We start from the raw sequence: 18,009 nt of genomic DNA, 5'->3' as shown, positions 1-18,009 counted from the left end.
GTACACGCAACATGCAGAGAGGGGAATCGAAACAACAGGGGAAATAGCAGAAGCATCAAATCAAACAAGAAGACACAAAGACGAGTCGTATTTATACGCTTGAAACTTTAAAAATCCTTCATGATAGTCATCAAATTTCATAGATTCGAGTACCGAGTGAAACCCGAGTTTGCTATGGCGGTCGTCGGCACAGCTCAAGCAGTCGTAAAAATACTGTAGTCCTTCGAGGTCGCATGCTCAACAACGGAGTCTCGCCTCGATGATGCCTCGCGGCATGCAGTTCTTTCAGCCAATTGTGTCGTAAAGCAGATATCCAGACCAATGACATGTGATATATATGAATACGGTGTTTGACACGCATTCAAGAAAAGAGTCCGTGAGGACACATCCGATATATAGTTTTTTGTTTTCTTTCTGTCGGCCTTGATATGTTCTGGATCGGGTACTTGTGTGGAGAGAATATAGGTGTGTATGGGTCGGACCATCCAGTGGTCGAGTAAAAGTGAGATGTGCAGAGCGCATGACCGTACCCGGTCTTTCGGAGCGCTTCAAGATAGGTGTGGATTTGAAGGAAGTACATGGAGGGGGTGTATATGGGCAGACATCACCGTCGGCGCCGAGAACTCTGGTCAATGCGGTGATCTAGGTTCTCGATCCGGCCACGGAATGACTTGACGATATCACGGATATGAGCGATCTTCGCCAACTCATTGTCCAACTCGTCGATGGAGGCTAGGATTTCACGGGTGCGGGCGATTTCGGCATCGGCATTTCGAATGACGTTTCCCGCGCGGTCGTAGGTGTTTTGGATGGAGCGCTGCATTTGATCCTCGAGCTATCAAGAATATCTCAAGTTAATACAAATGCGATTACCCGATGATATGGACATGCGGTCAAGGACCGCGAGGGGCAAACATACATATTCGATCCGGTGACTGATCTGAGCCTGCAACCCGTCCAGCTGGTGCGATAATGCGCGGAGGCTCATAGGATCGAGCAGCAAACGGCCCTGGCTGCTGGCAGCGCTGGTTGCGCGCGAGCTGGAATTGCTGGTTCTTCCGGTGCCTCTGCCCCTGGCCACCCCATTGCCGGCATGGCCGCCCTGCAATGCAATCTGCTGCTGCTGTCGAAGGATCTGGATCTCGGAGGAAGTGAGGCCAAGCGAAGTGTCGGGAATCGAGGCTGAGACGGACATTTGGTCCCGGCAGAGACATGCTCCGACCGCGACAGTCTACGATGCGCCGATCAAACTCGATGTGAGACCAAACGGACCACAGGTCATGATGGTGGATGGAAGGTGTAGAGAGCGGTTGCGATATACTGTAGTCAAACCGGGGAATGCGACTATTGACGGCTAAAGAGGGGAGGGAAGCTTCTTTTTTTTTCCCTCAGGAGAAATCAAAAAGGAAAAAAAAGAGGCGGAGACAGAAGGTGTGAGCCGCTGAGAGTTTGGCGGCAACTAAACAGCGCGCGGCTCGAGGGAAGCCAGTTACGCTCCCCGACGAAGAGGCTAGTGAGATTTCTCTTTTATATGTTCTGGAGCACAGGCTCAGGCGGAAATATGATACCTCGGACCTCCCCATAAAGAGGGGCTTGAAGATGGAACGAAAATCAAGAAAAAGCAATATTTAGTGCATTATGTATTTCTTGTTTTGATGTTTTAGGGTGTTTTCTTTTGTTTCATTCAAGTACTTCTTCGATTCTGGTTTATATTGCATACTGCGAGGCTAGATGCTCTGCACGAATCTCGATGTGGGAGCATCAAGACTCAAGAGGCTCTGCAGTATGCCTAACAGAAATATATAGAAGAACCGAGAGCAGTATTAAACACTATACAGGTGTAATAATAATGAATATTTTATCAATATTCTTCTCAATATAAATTGATATAGATGTACAATATAGATGGATTGTCGTTGTAGTTCCAGCTCTGAACCATGGATACATAGCTCTCTATCACTCCACTTAGTTTCTCTACAGCAAACGACAGCGACCAGTTGAAAATTAACTTTGATTGGATATTAAATACACCGCTCTTTTCTCCGCTTTCAATATAGGTATGTGACTAGTTAGCTCATTTTCTGCCAGTCAAAAATATCCACTTAACCTTGAAAGTCTTCCGTGGTCGCTGCACCGCTCTGTACTTTAACTTCAACTTCTTTCCTCAAGCACACCCAACCTTACCTGCCTAGGCTGCGAGACTGAAACCCGCGATTTTACTCGACACACCGCTCGTTCATATAATTTACTCGCATTTGGCCTGTGAGCGACATCCAATCCCAATCCCGGACACCTGCAGTCTCGACCTGACGGCCCGACGCGATCGATCCAGTCGAGGCGACCTAACGCACTGATCGCCAGTCATTCTGCGAGCTAGTCCAACTGGCCATTCTCATTGCGCGCTCTCTTTTCTAGCCTGCGCCTTGAATCCTTGTTCCCAACCATACCCTTCACGTGCGACATCTTTACAGAGCCTAGACATTTGTGCCGGTGCCTAACTTGTGGAATTGATTCGACAAGAGCTCGTGGAAGTTATCGAATTCCGCAGCTAGACTACGCCATACCGATAATTACAGACCATCCACACACCAAAACCAACACCAACAACAACACGACGTCATGGCCAAAGACAAAGAGCGCTCGGTCAACCCAGCCGCCGCGCAGCGGAAACAAGATAAACAAAAAGAGTTGAAGAAAGGCAAAGCAGAGGCTCTAGCGCGGCGAAACGAGAAACTTGCACGCCGCAACCCAGATCGAATCCAGCGCCAGATCAACAGCTTCAAAGAAGCCGAGGAATCAGGACAAAAACTACGGCCACGCGATAAGGAGCTCCTCGAAGCGCTGGAGAAGGATTTGCGAGGCGTTTTGAAAGCGCGTGAAGCTCTTGGCGACAAGGCACCCCGGTTCGATCAGGGCGGCAGAGGAGGGCACCAGGGAGATGGTGCTAGACGGGGCGGTGGCGATGGCGTGCTTGGGAAGCGAAGACGAGGCTCAGATGAAACACGAATGCCTCGTGATAGTGACAGCAGCGATACGGATGAGGATGTGCGAAGGATACCCATGCCGCGGGATACACCGCCACCAATCCCGCGCCAGCAGCCGCGCAGACGGGATGCAAATGTGCCTTCAGAACAGAATGTTGAGCGCACTGGTCCCCATCCGCTGCCATCTCGCCCAACGGCGGTTCCAGTGGCTAAGACTGTTTACGAAGCTAAGCCTCAGATTCGGGACTTGCGACAGGAGGCAACTCAGAAGTTTGTTCCGGCTGCGGTTAGGATGAAACAGCAGTCAATCAAGGGACAGGGGAAGTTGTTGGAACCGGAAGAGATGGATAAGCTTGAGAAAGCTGGGTATAAAGCCGTCCCTGCTCCGGAGGTACAGGCTGGGGATTCGCCACAGGAGGAACAGGAGGAACAAGAGGATTGGATGCGGACGCTAGAAGAAGAGGAGCGACGTTTTAACCAGGAGGAGCGTAAGCATGTACAGATAGAAGAGGTTGAAGATGAGGAGGCGTGGGCTTAATATCTGACCTTTTGAATAAAATGGTTTATTAAACGTGATGCACGTATCGTGCTACATATTTCAATCAGATGTGCATACTTGTGTGTTGTGTGCTCCATGTACCTAGTAGTCTGAAAGGTGTTTAGTGTACCGGTCATCCATCTTAGGGCTAACATTGCAGATGACTCGACTCGCACTAGGAAGTCAGTACAAACTTCTACAGTCAAGCTATAAGGCTAGAATGACACGAAAGAAGTTTGCTTCTTATGAAGATGGGTGTGTACATCCGACATTAAAGTATTGCAGCACCAGAACTCCAAACATGTAACCCCGAAGCACCAAAATGTAATGGGCGCAGAGAACATGGCCGAGAAAGATTATCCAAAGGAGAAGTAGGATAAACTACTTCCGAATGAGAGGCACAGCAAATATTAGTTTAATATGGCCATAAGGCAACGTATTTGCGACAGACGAGGATACGACGAGCAATAAATTAAACGTCCAAGGAAGCAAAATACAAAAATTCAACAGTCAATGCATGGCTAATGCAAATAAATGTACAAAACTGAATCATCTCCTTCGTTGAAGGAAAGGGGCATGACGGCATAAACAACAAAAGAAAAGTAGTAAAGAGTCGAGTTGGGGAGGCAAGTGTGTAGCCAACGAAGGCAAAAAGCCATGGACGAGCCATAGGCATGTGTATCAAACTCCGTGTCTTGCATGTGGCAAGGATGCACCGAAAACATTAGGGCCAACTCCGTGACATAGTGGGAAAGTATGCGCAAGAAGCGAAGTGCGAAACCCGAAAATGGTGGGCAATAATAGGAACTGAGGGTTTCCAAAGAAACCAAATCATCCAAATCCAGGAAAGAAAAAAAGAAAAAAAACCTCCAATCCAAAACCAACTCCAGTCACAACAAAGCGCCATAAGAAAACAAAACCAAACCAACCCGAAAGAACAAAGTAAATGCAAAGGAAATTTGATCTGAGTGAAAGACTACCGCAGGTTGCGGATAACCTTCTTGCCACGGGCAAGGAAGGGACTGGGCATCTCATCCAGTTCAGGGTTCCAGATAGCAGGGGCATCACGTTCAGAGCATTTAACGCTCATGGTGGGACCTCCAGCGCGCGAGTCACTGGCACAACGCTTAACTTCATCCATCGGACGGCCTCCAGCTCTCGCCTGTGCGAGTTCAACCAGAGTGCGGCCACCCATGTTGCGTTGCATAACAGCCTTGAACATCTCTTCGCCGCCAGCCCCATTCTTGGTGGGAGGAGGTTGCTTTGAACCACTCTTGCGAGTTGGCGAGGTGCCCGCATCGGCAGCGAGGTTGGCGGATGATGGGATTTTAGTTAGACGGCGGTGGGGAGATCTCGCTCTGCTCTCACTTGCACTGCGCTCTTCAGACTGGGAAGCAGATGCACTCGTCGATTGAGGAAGGCGAGTACCACTCGAAGGGAACAGGGAAGGCTGAGTGCTAAGTTTCTGCATGAGAGCTGCGGTGTTCTGGCGAAGTAGAGGTCGTCGAGGCGCCTTCAATGGGTCGGGCTTCACCTTGGGTCGAGTTGGCGAGGGCAAATCGGGGGTGTCGTCCTCATCGTCGGAGTAGGCTAGGGTGGGCTCCCATTTAGCTTTGTTCCGCTCGGCCTCTGCGAAGATGTTGCGAGCGCCTCCTTGGGCGGAAGTGCGGCGAGGGGACAGGGAAAGCGAGGCAATTGAAATAGGTGACGGCTCAGCCATCTGAACATCCACCGGTGAATCAACAACGGTCTTGGACCGGCAAAATGGTGTTCGCGTCTCTTTCTTGGGCTGCTTTCGGGCATTTGATGGAGGAGAGCCAAGAGAAAGCTGGCTGATGTCGGCGGTTGATGAGGGCGTAGTATCGTTGTCGTCTGTCATGTTGGCAGAAGACCGAGAAGACCGCCAGCCTTGATTGCTGGAGCGAGAGGACCCAGATCCAGATCCGCTGGTGCTGGTGCGGAATACATCATCTCGGGAGGTAGTGCTGTTGGAAGTGTTGTGCTTGTACTTCTTGACCTCAATGGCAACCCTTTCTTGCACTTCGGACTCAAATCGCTTGCGCAGTCGCTCGAGTTCACTTTGCACCTGGCGATCAATTTCCAACCGGGCCTTGACCTCCCACTCTCGTCGAACGGTATTTTCAATCTCGGCCTTGATATGTTGCTTTTCTAATTCTCTCTTGGCAAGGTTCTGTTCCATTTCGCGGACTTTATGAACAGCAACCTCCTCACGTCGGCGCAGAGTCTTTCCGAGGTCAACAACCTCTTTCTCCTTGCGCATCAAGCGAATGATAGGAAGATGAATCAGAGCGGAAGTATCGGGGCGGTGATCGGGATTGACCCGCAAACAGCTTCCAATAACGTTCTTGAGCTCTGGCGAATAGTAATCAGGCAAGGGCGCAAACTTTCCCTCGCGAATCTTTTGAACCAATTGAATGTGGGTGCGAGCGTTGAAAGGGGGCTCTTTCTGGCAGAGCTCATACATGATGCAGCCAACCGCCCAGATGTCGGAGCGCAAGGTGTATTTTTCAGCCGCACAGATTTCCGGCGACATGTAGAAAGGTGTGCCAACATAAGTTGATGCAAAGTCGTGGGATTGCATTTGCTTAGACAAGCCGAAATCGCCCAGCTTGACGGTGTTGTCACTACCGAGGAAGATGTTCTCGGGCTTCAGGTCGCGATGCAAGATAGTGACCTGTCCCTGTTTTCCCTTGAGACCAGATGGCTTGGGAGCCGGGCCCAAAATGTTTGATCCGACCTCGGCAGGATCAGAGCCATAGTGACACCGGAACAAAGCAGTGACAAGCTGAGAGAGAATGCGCCAAACAAACTCCTCTTCGGCGTACTTGTTGGCCTTCTTCAAGTTCTTGATCACCATGCCTAGATCGCCGCCACCACAGTACTCCATGTACAAATACAGGTCCTGGCTGGCCTTGAGATGTTCTCGGTGATAGTATGCGACGATGTTTGGGTGACGAAGGGAACTCAAAATGTTGAACTCGGCAGTGAGTTGTTCACGTTCTTTCTGGGACATTTTGATGTAGTTGATCTCCTTGCGGCATAGTATCTATAAAAACAAGTTGAGGTTAGTCCCGGTTGCAAGATGCCACCAATGCACTACACTTACGAATCCATCTGACTTCCGCTTGACTTTGCGAATGATCCCGAAGGAACCGCAACCTGAATGATTATATATGATTAGTTTTGAACATATTAGATATGAATTGGGTCATCAAGGCTGAACATACCAATTTTGTCCAAAATCTCATACTTATCGGCCTCAGCCAAAGCAATCGCCATGGCTATAGATTGCTGTAGAGTTCAGGACAATAAAGTGAAGACGATCCAGAAGAATCAGAGTCAATGATGCATGAACGGTATGAAGCAAGAACCTGTGTTAGTAAAAAAAAGAGGCGAGCTGCGAAATTGAAGATTTGAGGAAGAGTAAGGCAATATGAATTGGAGCTTTGAAGATGGGTGTTTGGGTGATCGTTGCTATGCAACGGTGGTTATGGCGCTTTCCCGAACCTAGCAGGCGGTGGGGAAAGTCGATCAAACGGTCGGAAGGAGGAAAAACGCCGAATGACGTTTGGTCAATTACGATGAAGTGAGAAATTAGTATGTATTGTATACTTGATACTTGGTTATATATATTCATATTTCCATACCTTGATATTACTGTATCACTATTCTAAATATCTATACAATATAAACCTCCCCTTAATTTCAGACAGCACCGCATAGTCACGTGATCCTTATCGATAAGCCTTCCGCCCCGCCGTTTGCCGTCTCATCCCACTTCGACTTGTTGTTCCTGGCAACCTGCATGATGGATGAGCCAACTGTGTTGCGGAAGGATCAGCTGGAGATCAGCTTAGTCAATGAGCAGAAATTGATCAAGGAGGGAACTATTAAGGATGATAACCCTTTAGATCTCAGTGAGCCATTCCGTGAACTATGCAGCGCATGTCGTCAGGGAGATTTGAAAGTCTGTCAGGAGAAAATCACCGAGGGCGTCAATGTTAATGCTCGTGATCCCTATGATTACACGCCATTGATCCTGGTGAGTACAATATATTGATAAACCGACCGTTCCAATCCGTACCACATAATAACCAATGAACCTGGAAGGCGAGTCTCTGTGGTCATTATGAAGCTGTGCAACTTCTTCTCGAGTCTGGTGCAATTTGTGAGCGAGACACATTTCAGGGTGAAAGGTAAAAGCAATTGGCCCTCTATAGAGTGAGAGTGACTAGAATTAACGATGGTGGTTCTATAGATGTCTCTATAATGCCCTAAACGACCGGATACGAAACCTCCTCCTTGAATATGACTTTTCCAAGTCCACGGACCCCCTCCAGCCACTAGCCGCGCATATAACTTCGCTTCTCACCCGGGAGTCCCCAGTAACAACAGATATCGTTGTGACTGCAGGTGACGAGCCGCTTCACCTCCACAAATTCATCCTCGCGGCACGTTCTCCATATTTCTATGGCAAACTAGCCGAGGCACCGGAGTCTGCAACATGGAAGCTCCCCAGCACCATTCCCCCGGAAGCATTTGGCGCCGCCGTCAAATACCTGTACTTTGGAGAAGCTCCCAGGGACTTGAGAAGTGGACCGGGGACAGGCTTCACGGAGTCCGAGACTTTTGCAGGGGTGGATAGAATCGCCGAGTACTTGGAGATCCCCAGCCTTCTAGATAGTATCCTTGATAGCGGAGACAGGAGACGTGCCAGACAAAGAAGAACCGACGATATTTCCAAAGGCCGAGATCAAATGGAACAATGGTTCCAGGAGAATATTTTGGAGAACAAGCTCGAGGTGGAGACTTCGAAAGTGAACGAAGTGAAGTGGGATCGAGCAAATGCAATCTTCGCTGATGTTCTTCTGAGGGCGGATGAACTCCCCGAGGAAGAGGAGGAAGCGGACATTGACACGCCAGAGGTCAGCAATGGCACATCCAGTTCGATTCCCATTGGCCCTATCTCTCCCACAAATGAGAAGACTCTTGAGGCGCCGAAATCAGTCATCTTCCCATGCCATCGAGCAATGCTTTTGCGATCTGAATTTTTCCAGGCAATGTTCACATCCACCTTTCGCGAAGCTTACCTCAATGAGAACCTGACGATCATCGATGTCAACTGTTCGCCCGAGGTCTTGGAAATTATTCTTACATTCTTATACACCGAAAGAGCTGATTTCCCCTTAGAAATCGCTGTCGATGTTCTATTCGCTGCAGACATGCTCTTCATTGAGAAGCTGAAGACGAAAGCCGCCGTGGTCATCAGCACCCTCGGCAGTGCTGGAATGTCCCAGTCCGAGGCTGCGAGAACTCGGGGTATAGCGCACGAAGATGACATTGACATTTACTCAATCATTCGAGCTGCGTGGTTGACGCGCGTGCAGCGATTGGAAGAATTCGCTGCTCGATATCTCGCATATCGACTGGAAGCACATATAGATACCCCAGAATTTGCGGAGTTGATCCAGGAATCGGCATCTCGTATCAAGGCGAGACAGGAAACCGATTCCATTGAAATGCTGGATGATATCCGGTTCTATCTTGGAGAACGCTTTAGACTGAGATTTGATGAGGCTGGTCTGGATGAAATGATGGATGAAAGAGAACTACTGGAAGATCTTGATGAAGATGAGCAGCCGGAAGACGTCATAAAAATTACAGAAGGTGTCCAGAACTTGGATGTTTCCAAAGAGGCTCTCCCCAGTCACGGCCATGTCACAGAAATTCGGACTCTGGACGGCGCAGTTGTCGAGGATGAATTCTCGGAAGATGCGATGAACTATGAGATCTTGCTTGAGAAGTTGGATGATTTGTTGGAGCGACTCAACCTTGAGGCTTAGACATTTGGGGGTTCGCCACTGGCCTCCAAACCGGTTGATCAACAGCGTCTCCTGGCCTTTCCTATATCCGAGCTGTCGCCGCTTGTAGGAGGGCAGTCATACTCTGCCCCGGAACAACCATGCTCAGGTCAGGGTGACTGCTGGAGGTGACTTCGAGAGAAAAGATATATTTTTGTCTATAAACAATAGAAGTAGAAGCCAGTTGACTAGTACCTCAAGCTATGTACATGAAAAAACTGATATTGCCTCAGTAGCATGCAGTCAAATTCATCAAACCTAATCCACAGATAGGACCAAGTCCAATTTTTCCAGACTTCGCAGGACATAGTTGGATTGCGTGGACGCGAGACTCAAAGATCATCTTCAAGTGCAACTGGTCTGGTAGGAAGTTTGTCGTCCGGTTGATGGCTATTAAGACCATGATGAACTAGTCGATAACCGCCACCTTGTGTGTTTGAATTGAAAGTCATGGGTGGTCCTCCGGAGGATCAAAGTGTGCCGGTAGCATGTGGGTTGGTTCGCATTAAACGGTATTTGTGAATCCGTTGCTTCCGTTCGACAGAGGATTCGTAGTGCTCATCTTCCTCCACTCGGTTGATCTTTATCATCACCACCGATGCCTTTCTGTTGCTTCTCCAACACCCTTGCATCCAAGTCTCGTATCTGGTTCTCGATTATGCCTCTCCGGGCGACCAAGTTGGAGCGCATATTCTGGAGGGCTTTGGTTTGTTCATCAAATGTCGATTCTTGCCGCTGCTTTGCTGTCTATATTGCATAAATTGTCAAATCTGAAATGATATTCAATGACATGATTGGAGATAAACGGATAGCTTCGGTCTAGATGGATTCGCTCATACCTCAGCAATTTCTTCCTTTGTTTTGAGACCAGCTCCATAAAGAGTGCCCGTAATAGTGATAGAGACAACCGCAGCAGTTAAAACCAACCGCTTGATATTCGGAGGAGGCATGGTGAGTGCTATACCAAGTCGAAGCTGTTTGGTCGCAACCAATTAGCCATTTCGATGCCCTCACCGCCTACCCAAACTAGACTTTCTATTGATCGCCGACGCGTTCCCCTCGCGTCTGACTTGAACAAAGAAAGCCTGGACAAAGCGAATTTCACAGATAGCCCATGAGGCTCCCTCCACATTTACTCGAGGGTTCCGATAACCATGGCGTCACTAAGTATTCCCCGTCGTCGACCTCACAGTGAGGATGAAGAAAGTGAAGACGCGACGTTTGACCCCCAACCGAACCCTCAAGCAATAAACGCCCCCGCCTGAACCCTGCTGCAAGCGATGACGGATCGGATCTTGAAGAAGAGAGCGAAGGTGGAGGCGAAGGAGAAAGCGATGGGGATAGCGCTGGATCCGAAACACCAGAAGCAGTTTCTCAGGCCCCGCGTGCGGTAGCTGTAGCCCACGATGGCCTTGGCCCCGGTGGCTATAAGCCGGGCGCGATCGTGCGCATCAAAGTGACGAACTTCGTGACCTACACATCAGCAGAGTTCTATCCTGGACCAAAGCTCAACATGGTCATTGGCCCAAATGGAACGGGCAAAAGCACCCTGGTCTGTGCCATCTGCTTGGGCCTGGGATGGGGACCTCAGGTATGATTTGGACTATAATGCTGCTTAGCCACCACATACTGATACTCATCGATATTTAGCATCTTGGACGCGCCAAAGACCTGGGCGAATTTGTGAAGCATGGGGCCCGAGAGGCTATGATCGAGATTGAACTATGCGGACCACCCAAGACCCGTAACAATCCTATCATCCAGCGGATCATAAAGCGCGATGGCAATAAGAGCTCTTTTACACTCAATGGATCCCCCGCTTCTAAGAACGATGTGCTGAAACTGGCTCAGTCGTTTGCCATCCAGGTAGACAATCTCTGCCAGTTCCTGCCTCAGGACAAAGTCGCTGAGTTTGCTGCACTTACACCCATTGAACTTCTCCATTCTACACAAAGAGCAGCAGCTGGCCCGGAAATGACCCAGTGGCACGATGCCTTGAAGAGACTAAGAGCCGAGCAGAAGAAACTTGAGATGGACAACAGTGGCGACAAGGAACTGTTAGAAAATATGGAGAATCGCCAAGAGATGCAAAGAGCCGATGTTGAGAGAATGCGCCAGAGAGCCGGTATCAAGCGGAAAATCGAGATCCTTGAGCGTTGCCGCCCAATTGTGGAGTACAAGGAACACCACAATGCCGTCGAGGCCCTGAAGCTTACCAAAGCCGAAGTCGAGCGAGAATATCATCGAATTCAAGCGGAGAACGAGCCCATTTTGCGTGCAGTCAACGCCAAAGAGGCCTACATCGCTCAATTGAACGGAGTAAAAGATGCCCGAAAAGATTCTGTTGACGGGGCATCCAGGGTCGCCAGTACACGCAGCCAAAAAATCGAAGAATTAGAGAATAAGATGAAGGATCTCAATGATCGGATTGAGGCCGAAAGAAAGAGTGGTGCAAGGCACAAAACCGAAGGAGCAGCGGCTCAGCAAGCTATCAACAGACTTCGACGCCAACAAGAAGAGGAGGCCGTGGAGTTCGACCCAGAATTTTACAACGAGACCTTGGTAAGGAACATACGTTCTCCATTATTTAAATCAGCGTGCTGATCACAACATTAGAGAGAGAAACGACTGCAAAAACGCGAGCTTGAGATAAAGGCCAGAGAAATCCAAGACAGGAGGCAGCCCATTCAGGACCAGCAACAGCAAGTGCAAAGGAACATTCAGCAGGCCGAGCGCCAGCTGAGCAACTTGGACTCAGCCTCTGGCCAACAAGAAATCAAGTTGCAGAAATCATCTTATGATACGCTGAAAGCCTATAGATGGCTTCTTGAAAACCAAAACAAGTTTGAAAAAGAAGTCTTTGGCCCTCCAATTGTTACGTGCTCAATCACTGACCCCAAATTTGCCGATGCTGTCGAGTCTTTATTCCAGAAGACAGACTTCACGTCGTTCACTGTGCAGACGAGGAATGATTTCCGCATCTTGCAGCATGCGATTAACCAAACCTTGGGGCTTCACGATATTAGCATTCGGACCTGCTCGCTGTCATTAGATTCTATGAAGCCTCCGATGTCTAATGATCAACTTTCCCAATTGGGATTCGATGGTTGGGCGAGGGATTTTCTGGTCGGGCCCGATCCTGTGATTGCCATGCTGTGCAGCGAGAAGAACCTGCACTCGACTCCTATCGGACTGCGTGAAATTTCAAACGAAGTGTTTGCCCGTTTAGAGGAGGGGTTGCTGAGTACCTGGGTATCTGGGAAAAGAAGCTATCAAGTGACTCGGCGTAGAGAGTATGGGCCTGGCGCCACATCAACCCGGGTTCGAGAGATCAGGCGTGCTCAGGTGTGGACCGAACAGCCTGTTGATGTTTCTCTTAAACGCGAACATCAAGAGAATATCACGTTATGGAATGAACAGCTGCAGGACATCAAGGAAAAGCTTGAGTCTGAGAGGGCTACCGTGTCAAAGATACGCGAAGAATACGAGCAGGCCGAGCGGGAAATGGTATTTTGCACAGTTCTCTTGCTTTCATCGCACCTCATACTAACTTCTACTGCAGAAAGATATTGAGAAAGAAAAGAGCGCAAAACAGACAGCTCACACCCAGTACCGGGCAATCCCAGAGAAGATCTGTATGTTTGATTTCTTATCCTTCTGCCGTCACTTGTCTAACAATTTGCAGCTCAACAAGAGGCCAAACTTAAAAACATTACATCGATGTTTGAAGGGGTACGGGAGAGAGTCCTTGGGTTCCGCAACCAGCAAGACGAAATTTCAATTCAAAAGGCTGAGGCCGCTGTCGAATATGCCGTAAGTTCACCACTGGCATGTCTATCCATCTACTTTTATCTGACGCAATGTAGGATTCTGTTGAATCATTCCGCCAAACTCACGAGGAGCTCGTGAAAGTTGAGATCTTATTCTTGGAGGCGACTTCCGATCTTCAGACCCTGCGGCATCGCAACATTGATAGTACGAAGTTACTAGAAGCAAAGAGACGAGAGGCGCAGGAAGCTACAGTCAAATTAAGGGAATCCAAAGTCAAGGCCAGAGCAGTTTGGCAAAAAGCTCAGCGTATCAGCCGAGAACTGCACGACCAACCCGACGCGCAAGCTCTACTCGAAGAGCTCGATGATCATGACATAGATAAACTCGAAGCCGACATTGACTCTGAAAAGGCCCGACTGGAGCTCACCCATGGTGGTAGCAGCCACATGATCAAGGAGTTCGAAGACCGTGAAAAGGCCATCGAGAAATTGCGCTCCAAACTCGCCGACTTCCTAGACAAGCTTACGGAACTTGGCAACGCCATCACGGACATCCGCAAGGACTGGGAGCCCAAGTTGGAAGCACTCATCGAGAAGATTAGCGATGCCTTCTCGGATTCTTTCCGTCGCATTGGATGTGCTGGCCAGGTCACCTTGGGCAAAGCGGAAGGTGAACCTGGGCCCAATGGCGAGCCTGGTCCTAGCGAATTTGGGGAGTGGTCGATCGTGATTCACGTCCAGTTCCGCGAGGGCGCGGGGCTTTCGGTCTTGGATTCACATCGCCAGTCTGGTGGTGAGCGAGCCGTGAGTACCATCTTCTATCTTATGGCACTTCAATCGCTCTCCGCCTCGCCTTTCCGTGTTGTCGATGAGATCAATCAAGGTATGGACCCGCGAAACGAGCGCATGGTTCACGGACGCCTGGTAGATATTGCCTGTGCGGGCGACACCGAGGAAACCGACGAGGATGGCAACCCCATTGGCGGCGGCGGAGGCGGCCAGTACTTCCTCATTACACCGAAACTGCTTGAACAACTGTCTTACAAGCCCGGTATGCGCGTGCTTTGTATCTACAGTGGAGAGCATATGCCTGAAGATTACGACCAGACCAACTTCAAAAGGGCAATTCAGAACATGCGGAAGGTGGCCGCCAACGCGATCACCAGTGGGCCATCTGAAGTCATGCAAAGCAGCGGTCAAGTGAACGTCTATGCCTAATGAAGCTGGTTAATTTATTCTGCGATACCCAATCTATTCAATTTACCCTCTTTACCCTCTTTACCCCATCTTCCGGGCGAACCTCGGGCTCTATGTAGATTTCAGATTTCGAAGAAAAAGGAGCATATGTAGTGAGGAATGGACATTGTTTTACTATATGAATACAATATATATCGTACTCTGTACTCTGGAAATGATCAAAAGATATCACACTAAGATCCAGAGTGCACAGACACGGAGTGGCCGATCCTGCAAATGGGGCCAAAACGGAGCCGCAGAGGAATCCAAGGAGGTCAAAGAGGTCGCCGTTTTATCTTGACTTTTTTTTTTTTTAGTTCCGGGGGGGGCTGCCTGAAATCGAAAAGGATTCTCTTGGATCGGACGATTCGACCAAAAAAGAAAAAGATCGCTCCTCGCTTGCGCAACAAAAAGGGAAAGAAAACCTGCAAAGAGAGCTCAGATCGACGTCTCCGTCGATCACCGGAGGATTCCACGCCAATGGAATGCCGACATTAGGCATCCATCTCGCTAAGATCAACTCTAATGTGCCTTTGTGTCGATTCCAACTGTCTCATGTCATGTCCCCTATTGAGATGACCATGCATATACACTGCTTTTTGATCTATGATATTCAAATGTTTCTATCCCTGTCATAGTATCTTACCTCTCTCTTTTTTTTTTTTTTTCTTCCTCTTTCAACTTTGCCCCCAATACCCACTTGCGGTCATTTCACCGCAAATTAGCTTAGTAAACCCATTTCGAACCTTCGTGAGATCCATAGTGAGTCATTTTGTAAGATGATACATCATGTTTCAATACCAGGTGATGCATGGCGCTTGGAGAGAGTCCTGCACGGCCCCCAGAGTCTACGCATTGGTCACTCTGGTGCTTGATCCTTTTCAACGGCCCCCAACGTGGCTTGAGAGTCTACCTAAACTATAGAAGTCAAATCCAAAGACAAAGAAAAGTGTAAAGCCAAAACAGGTACATATATTTATAAAGTGAGTTCAGATCCCAGGATCATACAATCTCGGCCACACACCCGGCATATTCAGATCTAGACGGCCTGGTGACTTGGGAAATTTGTATATCATTGCGACCCAGGCTGCATAGGCAAATCTGGACTTATTGGGGAAAATGTACCTTGTAACTACAATATACATATCATGTATAATGCAAGCCCTGCTTTTACTTGGGTAGGGCTCCCATCCTGCGTAGCACCAATACCAAGAAGATGGGACCCAAGTCGGACCTGTATCCAATAATATAGGTTACCTGAATGCATATGTAGACCCAACGGATCACAGCGTACAGCGTGGGTGGACAAGTACAAGGATGTATAAACCACCAACAAGCGCACCCCCCAAAAAAGTAAAAGCCTAGAATGCAACGGTAGGATCCATGATCTACCATTCTAGTCACTAGGAGACCTCTCTACCAATCTAATGGCGTAGGTATATAGTGCTTTCATAATAATGGGCTCACACCTTTCCTACCCAATCCCCGCAGGGAAGAAACAATTGCCGGCATGAAACAACAGAAAATCACACGTCGATCACCCAGGATCTACCATTAGCGTCCACACAACGTACGTTCTATGTTGTACGAGAAATTGCTTTGACAGGGATGATTCGGGGATTGCCTGTTATGCGACCGAATTAGTAACGGAGCCCCGGCTTGATGATCACTGCGTCGAAACTCTATACCCTACAGAAGTAAAAGACAATAACAGGACTGGTTGGTTTTTCTTATTGGCAATGACATTGCAGTCGCATTGCATCCCAAGCGATCAATGCGATGGGCATTGGTCTCGTATGTATCCGTCATCGGCATGTGCAAATTTCTAGGAAGGTGGCTGGGTATGATCAGACCCTTGCCCCCCCTCCCCGCTGCCCCGGTGCGTACGGAGTATGCCCGGAGTAGTTGCATTGCATACGTAGTGTGGGTGTTAGAGTAATGTGTAGGCAATCGGCGAGTGGATCCCGAGACATCCCATAATCTTGAGTCAGCTGGGAATATCTCAACGGTTGTGACAATGAATCCTTCCGGGGGGAGATCCAGACAAAGATCTGTAACCGAGAAGGATCATGGTAGAACATGTTAAATGAAAGAGGGAGAGTATGATGCCCAAATAGGCAGGACCTTAATCAAAGTAATCAAACACTGAACTTTATTCTGCTCCAGAGTCTATGTTGTATAGAGTATGTGCTCCGTCCATGTAGGTACGATATAGAGTACCGAGGCAAAGAGTCAAGTGAAACCAACTATCAAGGACTATCAAAGGCTATCAGACTATTCCGTAGACTTTGGCCGGGTGTATGGCTTAATTCGGATATAGTTTCATCAACTTTGCGCAGTAATGTTTCTCGGATGTTTCATAGCTCCAGTGGAGCGAACGGAGCGCAGATCGCAGATATCCAGATACCGTAGAGACATAGACTGGAGGGTCAAGGTCCAGATCTACCGGAGCGCCGAGAATAGACGTGAAAGGGGGTATAAACAAGGAGCCCAAGATCTATGACGATAGATCCAGTATCACCTCCCTAAAATAGCAATCAAGCGCATGGGCTCCATCTTCTCCATTTTTCTGTAGAGGCAAAAATATGGAACCTACGACATGGTCAGTTCGCAGGCCTAGAGCTGGAACAGTGTAGGACGATGCCAGGCCCCACGGCCGATCGTACACGGGGTTTATACCAAGACTGGACATGGTACGGAGTACGGCCGGTAAAGATGCCGGCTGTCTTATTTTTTTGTGATCGCCCTTGACGAACAGGTCGTTGTTTCACGGAGTTTAAGATGTGCCGAGTTCCAACCGTCTCTCGCCTAAGACCCCTTGGCGTCTATACTCCGTGCACCTATATGGGACTAGTACGACTCGGTAGGATTATACCGTAGCCCTGATTTATTATTAAGTGTTTCTCTTCGGGCCCGACTCTGTGGAAGTGACAGCCACCTTCTGCTAGATCTGGCTCTTTCGAGACGGTCAAAATTGGACTCCGTATATTGTCGATGATCGCCGTTGATCATCCCTCGTTTGGCATTCGGTTATAAGTGATTCAGGGTCTTTGATTTTTTTTTGCTTTTGTCGTTGACATTCTATTATTACTTTCCCCCCTGATTTTCGGTTCTCGGGTTCGGGTACGGGTTATACGGCAGATACGCTTGAAAATATACGGTGTAGAAAGGAACGTCTCCCTTTTTTGGGGGCCGAAAGGATCAAAAGATATTGAATCCTGAAGGAGTCATCTATACTCCCTTTAATCAAATACACTCAGTACGAAGTAACATTAATGTGGAAATCAATGGGGGCCAAAGCTATCAAGATCATGAAATGACCAAGACCTCAGATTAAGTATCTAATCTATATCTATATCCCAACCAATATTCCGATATGCAGTTGTATAAGCACCTGGGGGTCAAATACGTAGTCGCATAAACAATATCGACATTACGAGGAGGACCGCATCGGAGGCATGCCCTAAATGGTCGTCGCTTAGAGATGGCGATCATGGGCTGAGTCAGCGGGAGCTATGGCCATGAGTTATCCCCTGAAGTTGGATCTTCATTGATCCACCGATCACTTCCGAATAGGAAGGAGGATAGATGTAATATAT

The 18,009-nt window shown here is 48.6% G+C and overlaps 6 protein-coding genes across 6 annotated transcripts; 3 read left to right on the top strand and 3 right to left on the bottom strand.

Moving 5' to 3' along the window:
* Window positions 1-604: 604 nt before the first annotated feature.
* Window positions 605-1,195, bottom strand: N7517_008479 (uncharacterized protein; the record flags this gene model as incomplete). Its single annotated transcript, XM_056726209.1, has 2 exons — window positions 605-835; window positions 920-1,195. 2 exons carry the CDS (start codon window positions 1,193-1,195, stop codon window positions 605-607), a joined length of 507 nt encoding a protein of 168 aa, XP_056577060.1.
* Window positions 1,196-2,619: 1,424 nt separating this feature from the next.
* On the top strand, window positions 2,620-3,522 carry N7517_008478 (WW domain binding protein 11; the record flags this gene model as incomplete). Its single annotated transcript, XM_056726208.1, has 1 exon — window positions 2,620-3,522. The coding sequence occupies one exon, from the start codon at window positions 2,620-2,622 to the stop codon at window positions 3,520-3,522; it is 903 nt and encodes a 300-aa protein (XP_056577059.1).
* Window positions 3,523-4,498: 976 nt separating this feature from the next.
* nimA (serine/threonine protein kinase nimA) lies at window positions 4,499-6,822 on the bottom strand (the record flags this gene model as incomplete). The annotated part of the gene is made up of 3 exons (XM_056726207.1): window positions 4,499-6,589; window positions 6,650-6,702; window positions 6,771-6,822. 3 exons carry the CDS (start codon window positions 6,820-6,822, stop codon window positions 4,499-4,501), a joined length of 2,196 nt encoding a protein of 731 aa, XP_056577058.1.
* Window positions 6,823-7,351: 529 nt separating this feature from the next.
* On the top strand, window positions 7,352-9,386 carry N7517_008476 (ankyrin repeat and BTB/POZ domain protein; the record flags this gene model as incomplete). Its single annotated transcript, XM_056726206.1, has 3 exons — window positions 7,352-7,585; window positions 7,654-7,739; window positions 7,802-9,386. 3 exons carry the CDS (start codon window positions 7,352-7,354, stop codon window positions 9,384-9,386), a joined length of 1,905 nt encoding a protein of 634 aa, XP_056577057.1.
* A 576-nt stretch (window positions 9,387-9,962) lies between these two features.
* On the bottom strand, window positions 9,963-10,354 carry N7517_008475 (uncharacterized protein; the record flags this gene model as incomplete). The annotated part of the gene is made up of 2 exons (XM_056726205.1): window positions 9,963-10,151; window positions 10,244-10,354. The coding sequence occupies 2 exons, from the start codon at window positions 10,352-10,354 to the stop codon at window positions 9,963-9,965; spliced, it is 300 nt and encodes a 99-aa protein (XP_056577056.1).
* A 164-nt stretch (window positions 10,355-10,518) lies between these two features.
* N7517_008474 (DNA repair ATPase SMC5) lies at window positions 10,519-14,392 on the top strand (the record flags this gene model as incomplete). The annotated part of the gene is made up of 7 exons (XM_056726204.1): window positions 10,519-10,595; window positions 10,650-10,995; window positions 11,055-11,966; window positions 12,021-12,911; window positions 12,967-13,039; window positions 13,090-13,217; window positions 13,271-14,392. 7 exons carry the CDS (start codon window positions 10,519-10,521, stop codon window positions 14,390-14,392), a joined length of 3,549 nt encoding a protein of 1,182 aa, XP_056577055.1.
* Window positions 14,393-18,009: the final 3,617 nt, after the last annotated feature.

The sequence above is a fragment of the Penicillium concentricum genome, assembly GCF_028827145.1.
Source record: "Penicillium concentricum strain IBT 3081 chromosome Unknown utg000003l_segment0_segment0, whole genome shotgun sequence".
NCBI classification, from domain to species: Eukaryota; Fungi; Ascomycota; class Eurotiomycetes; order Eurotiales; family Aspergillaceae; genus Penicillium; species Penicillium concentricum.
This window is presented reverse-complemented; position numbering and strand designations above follow the sequence as displayed.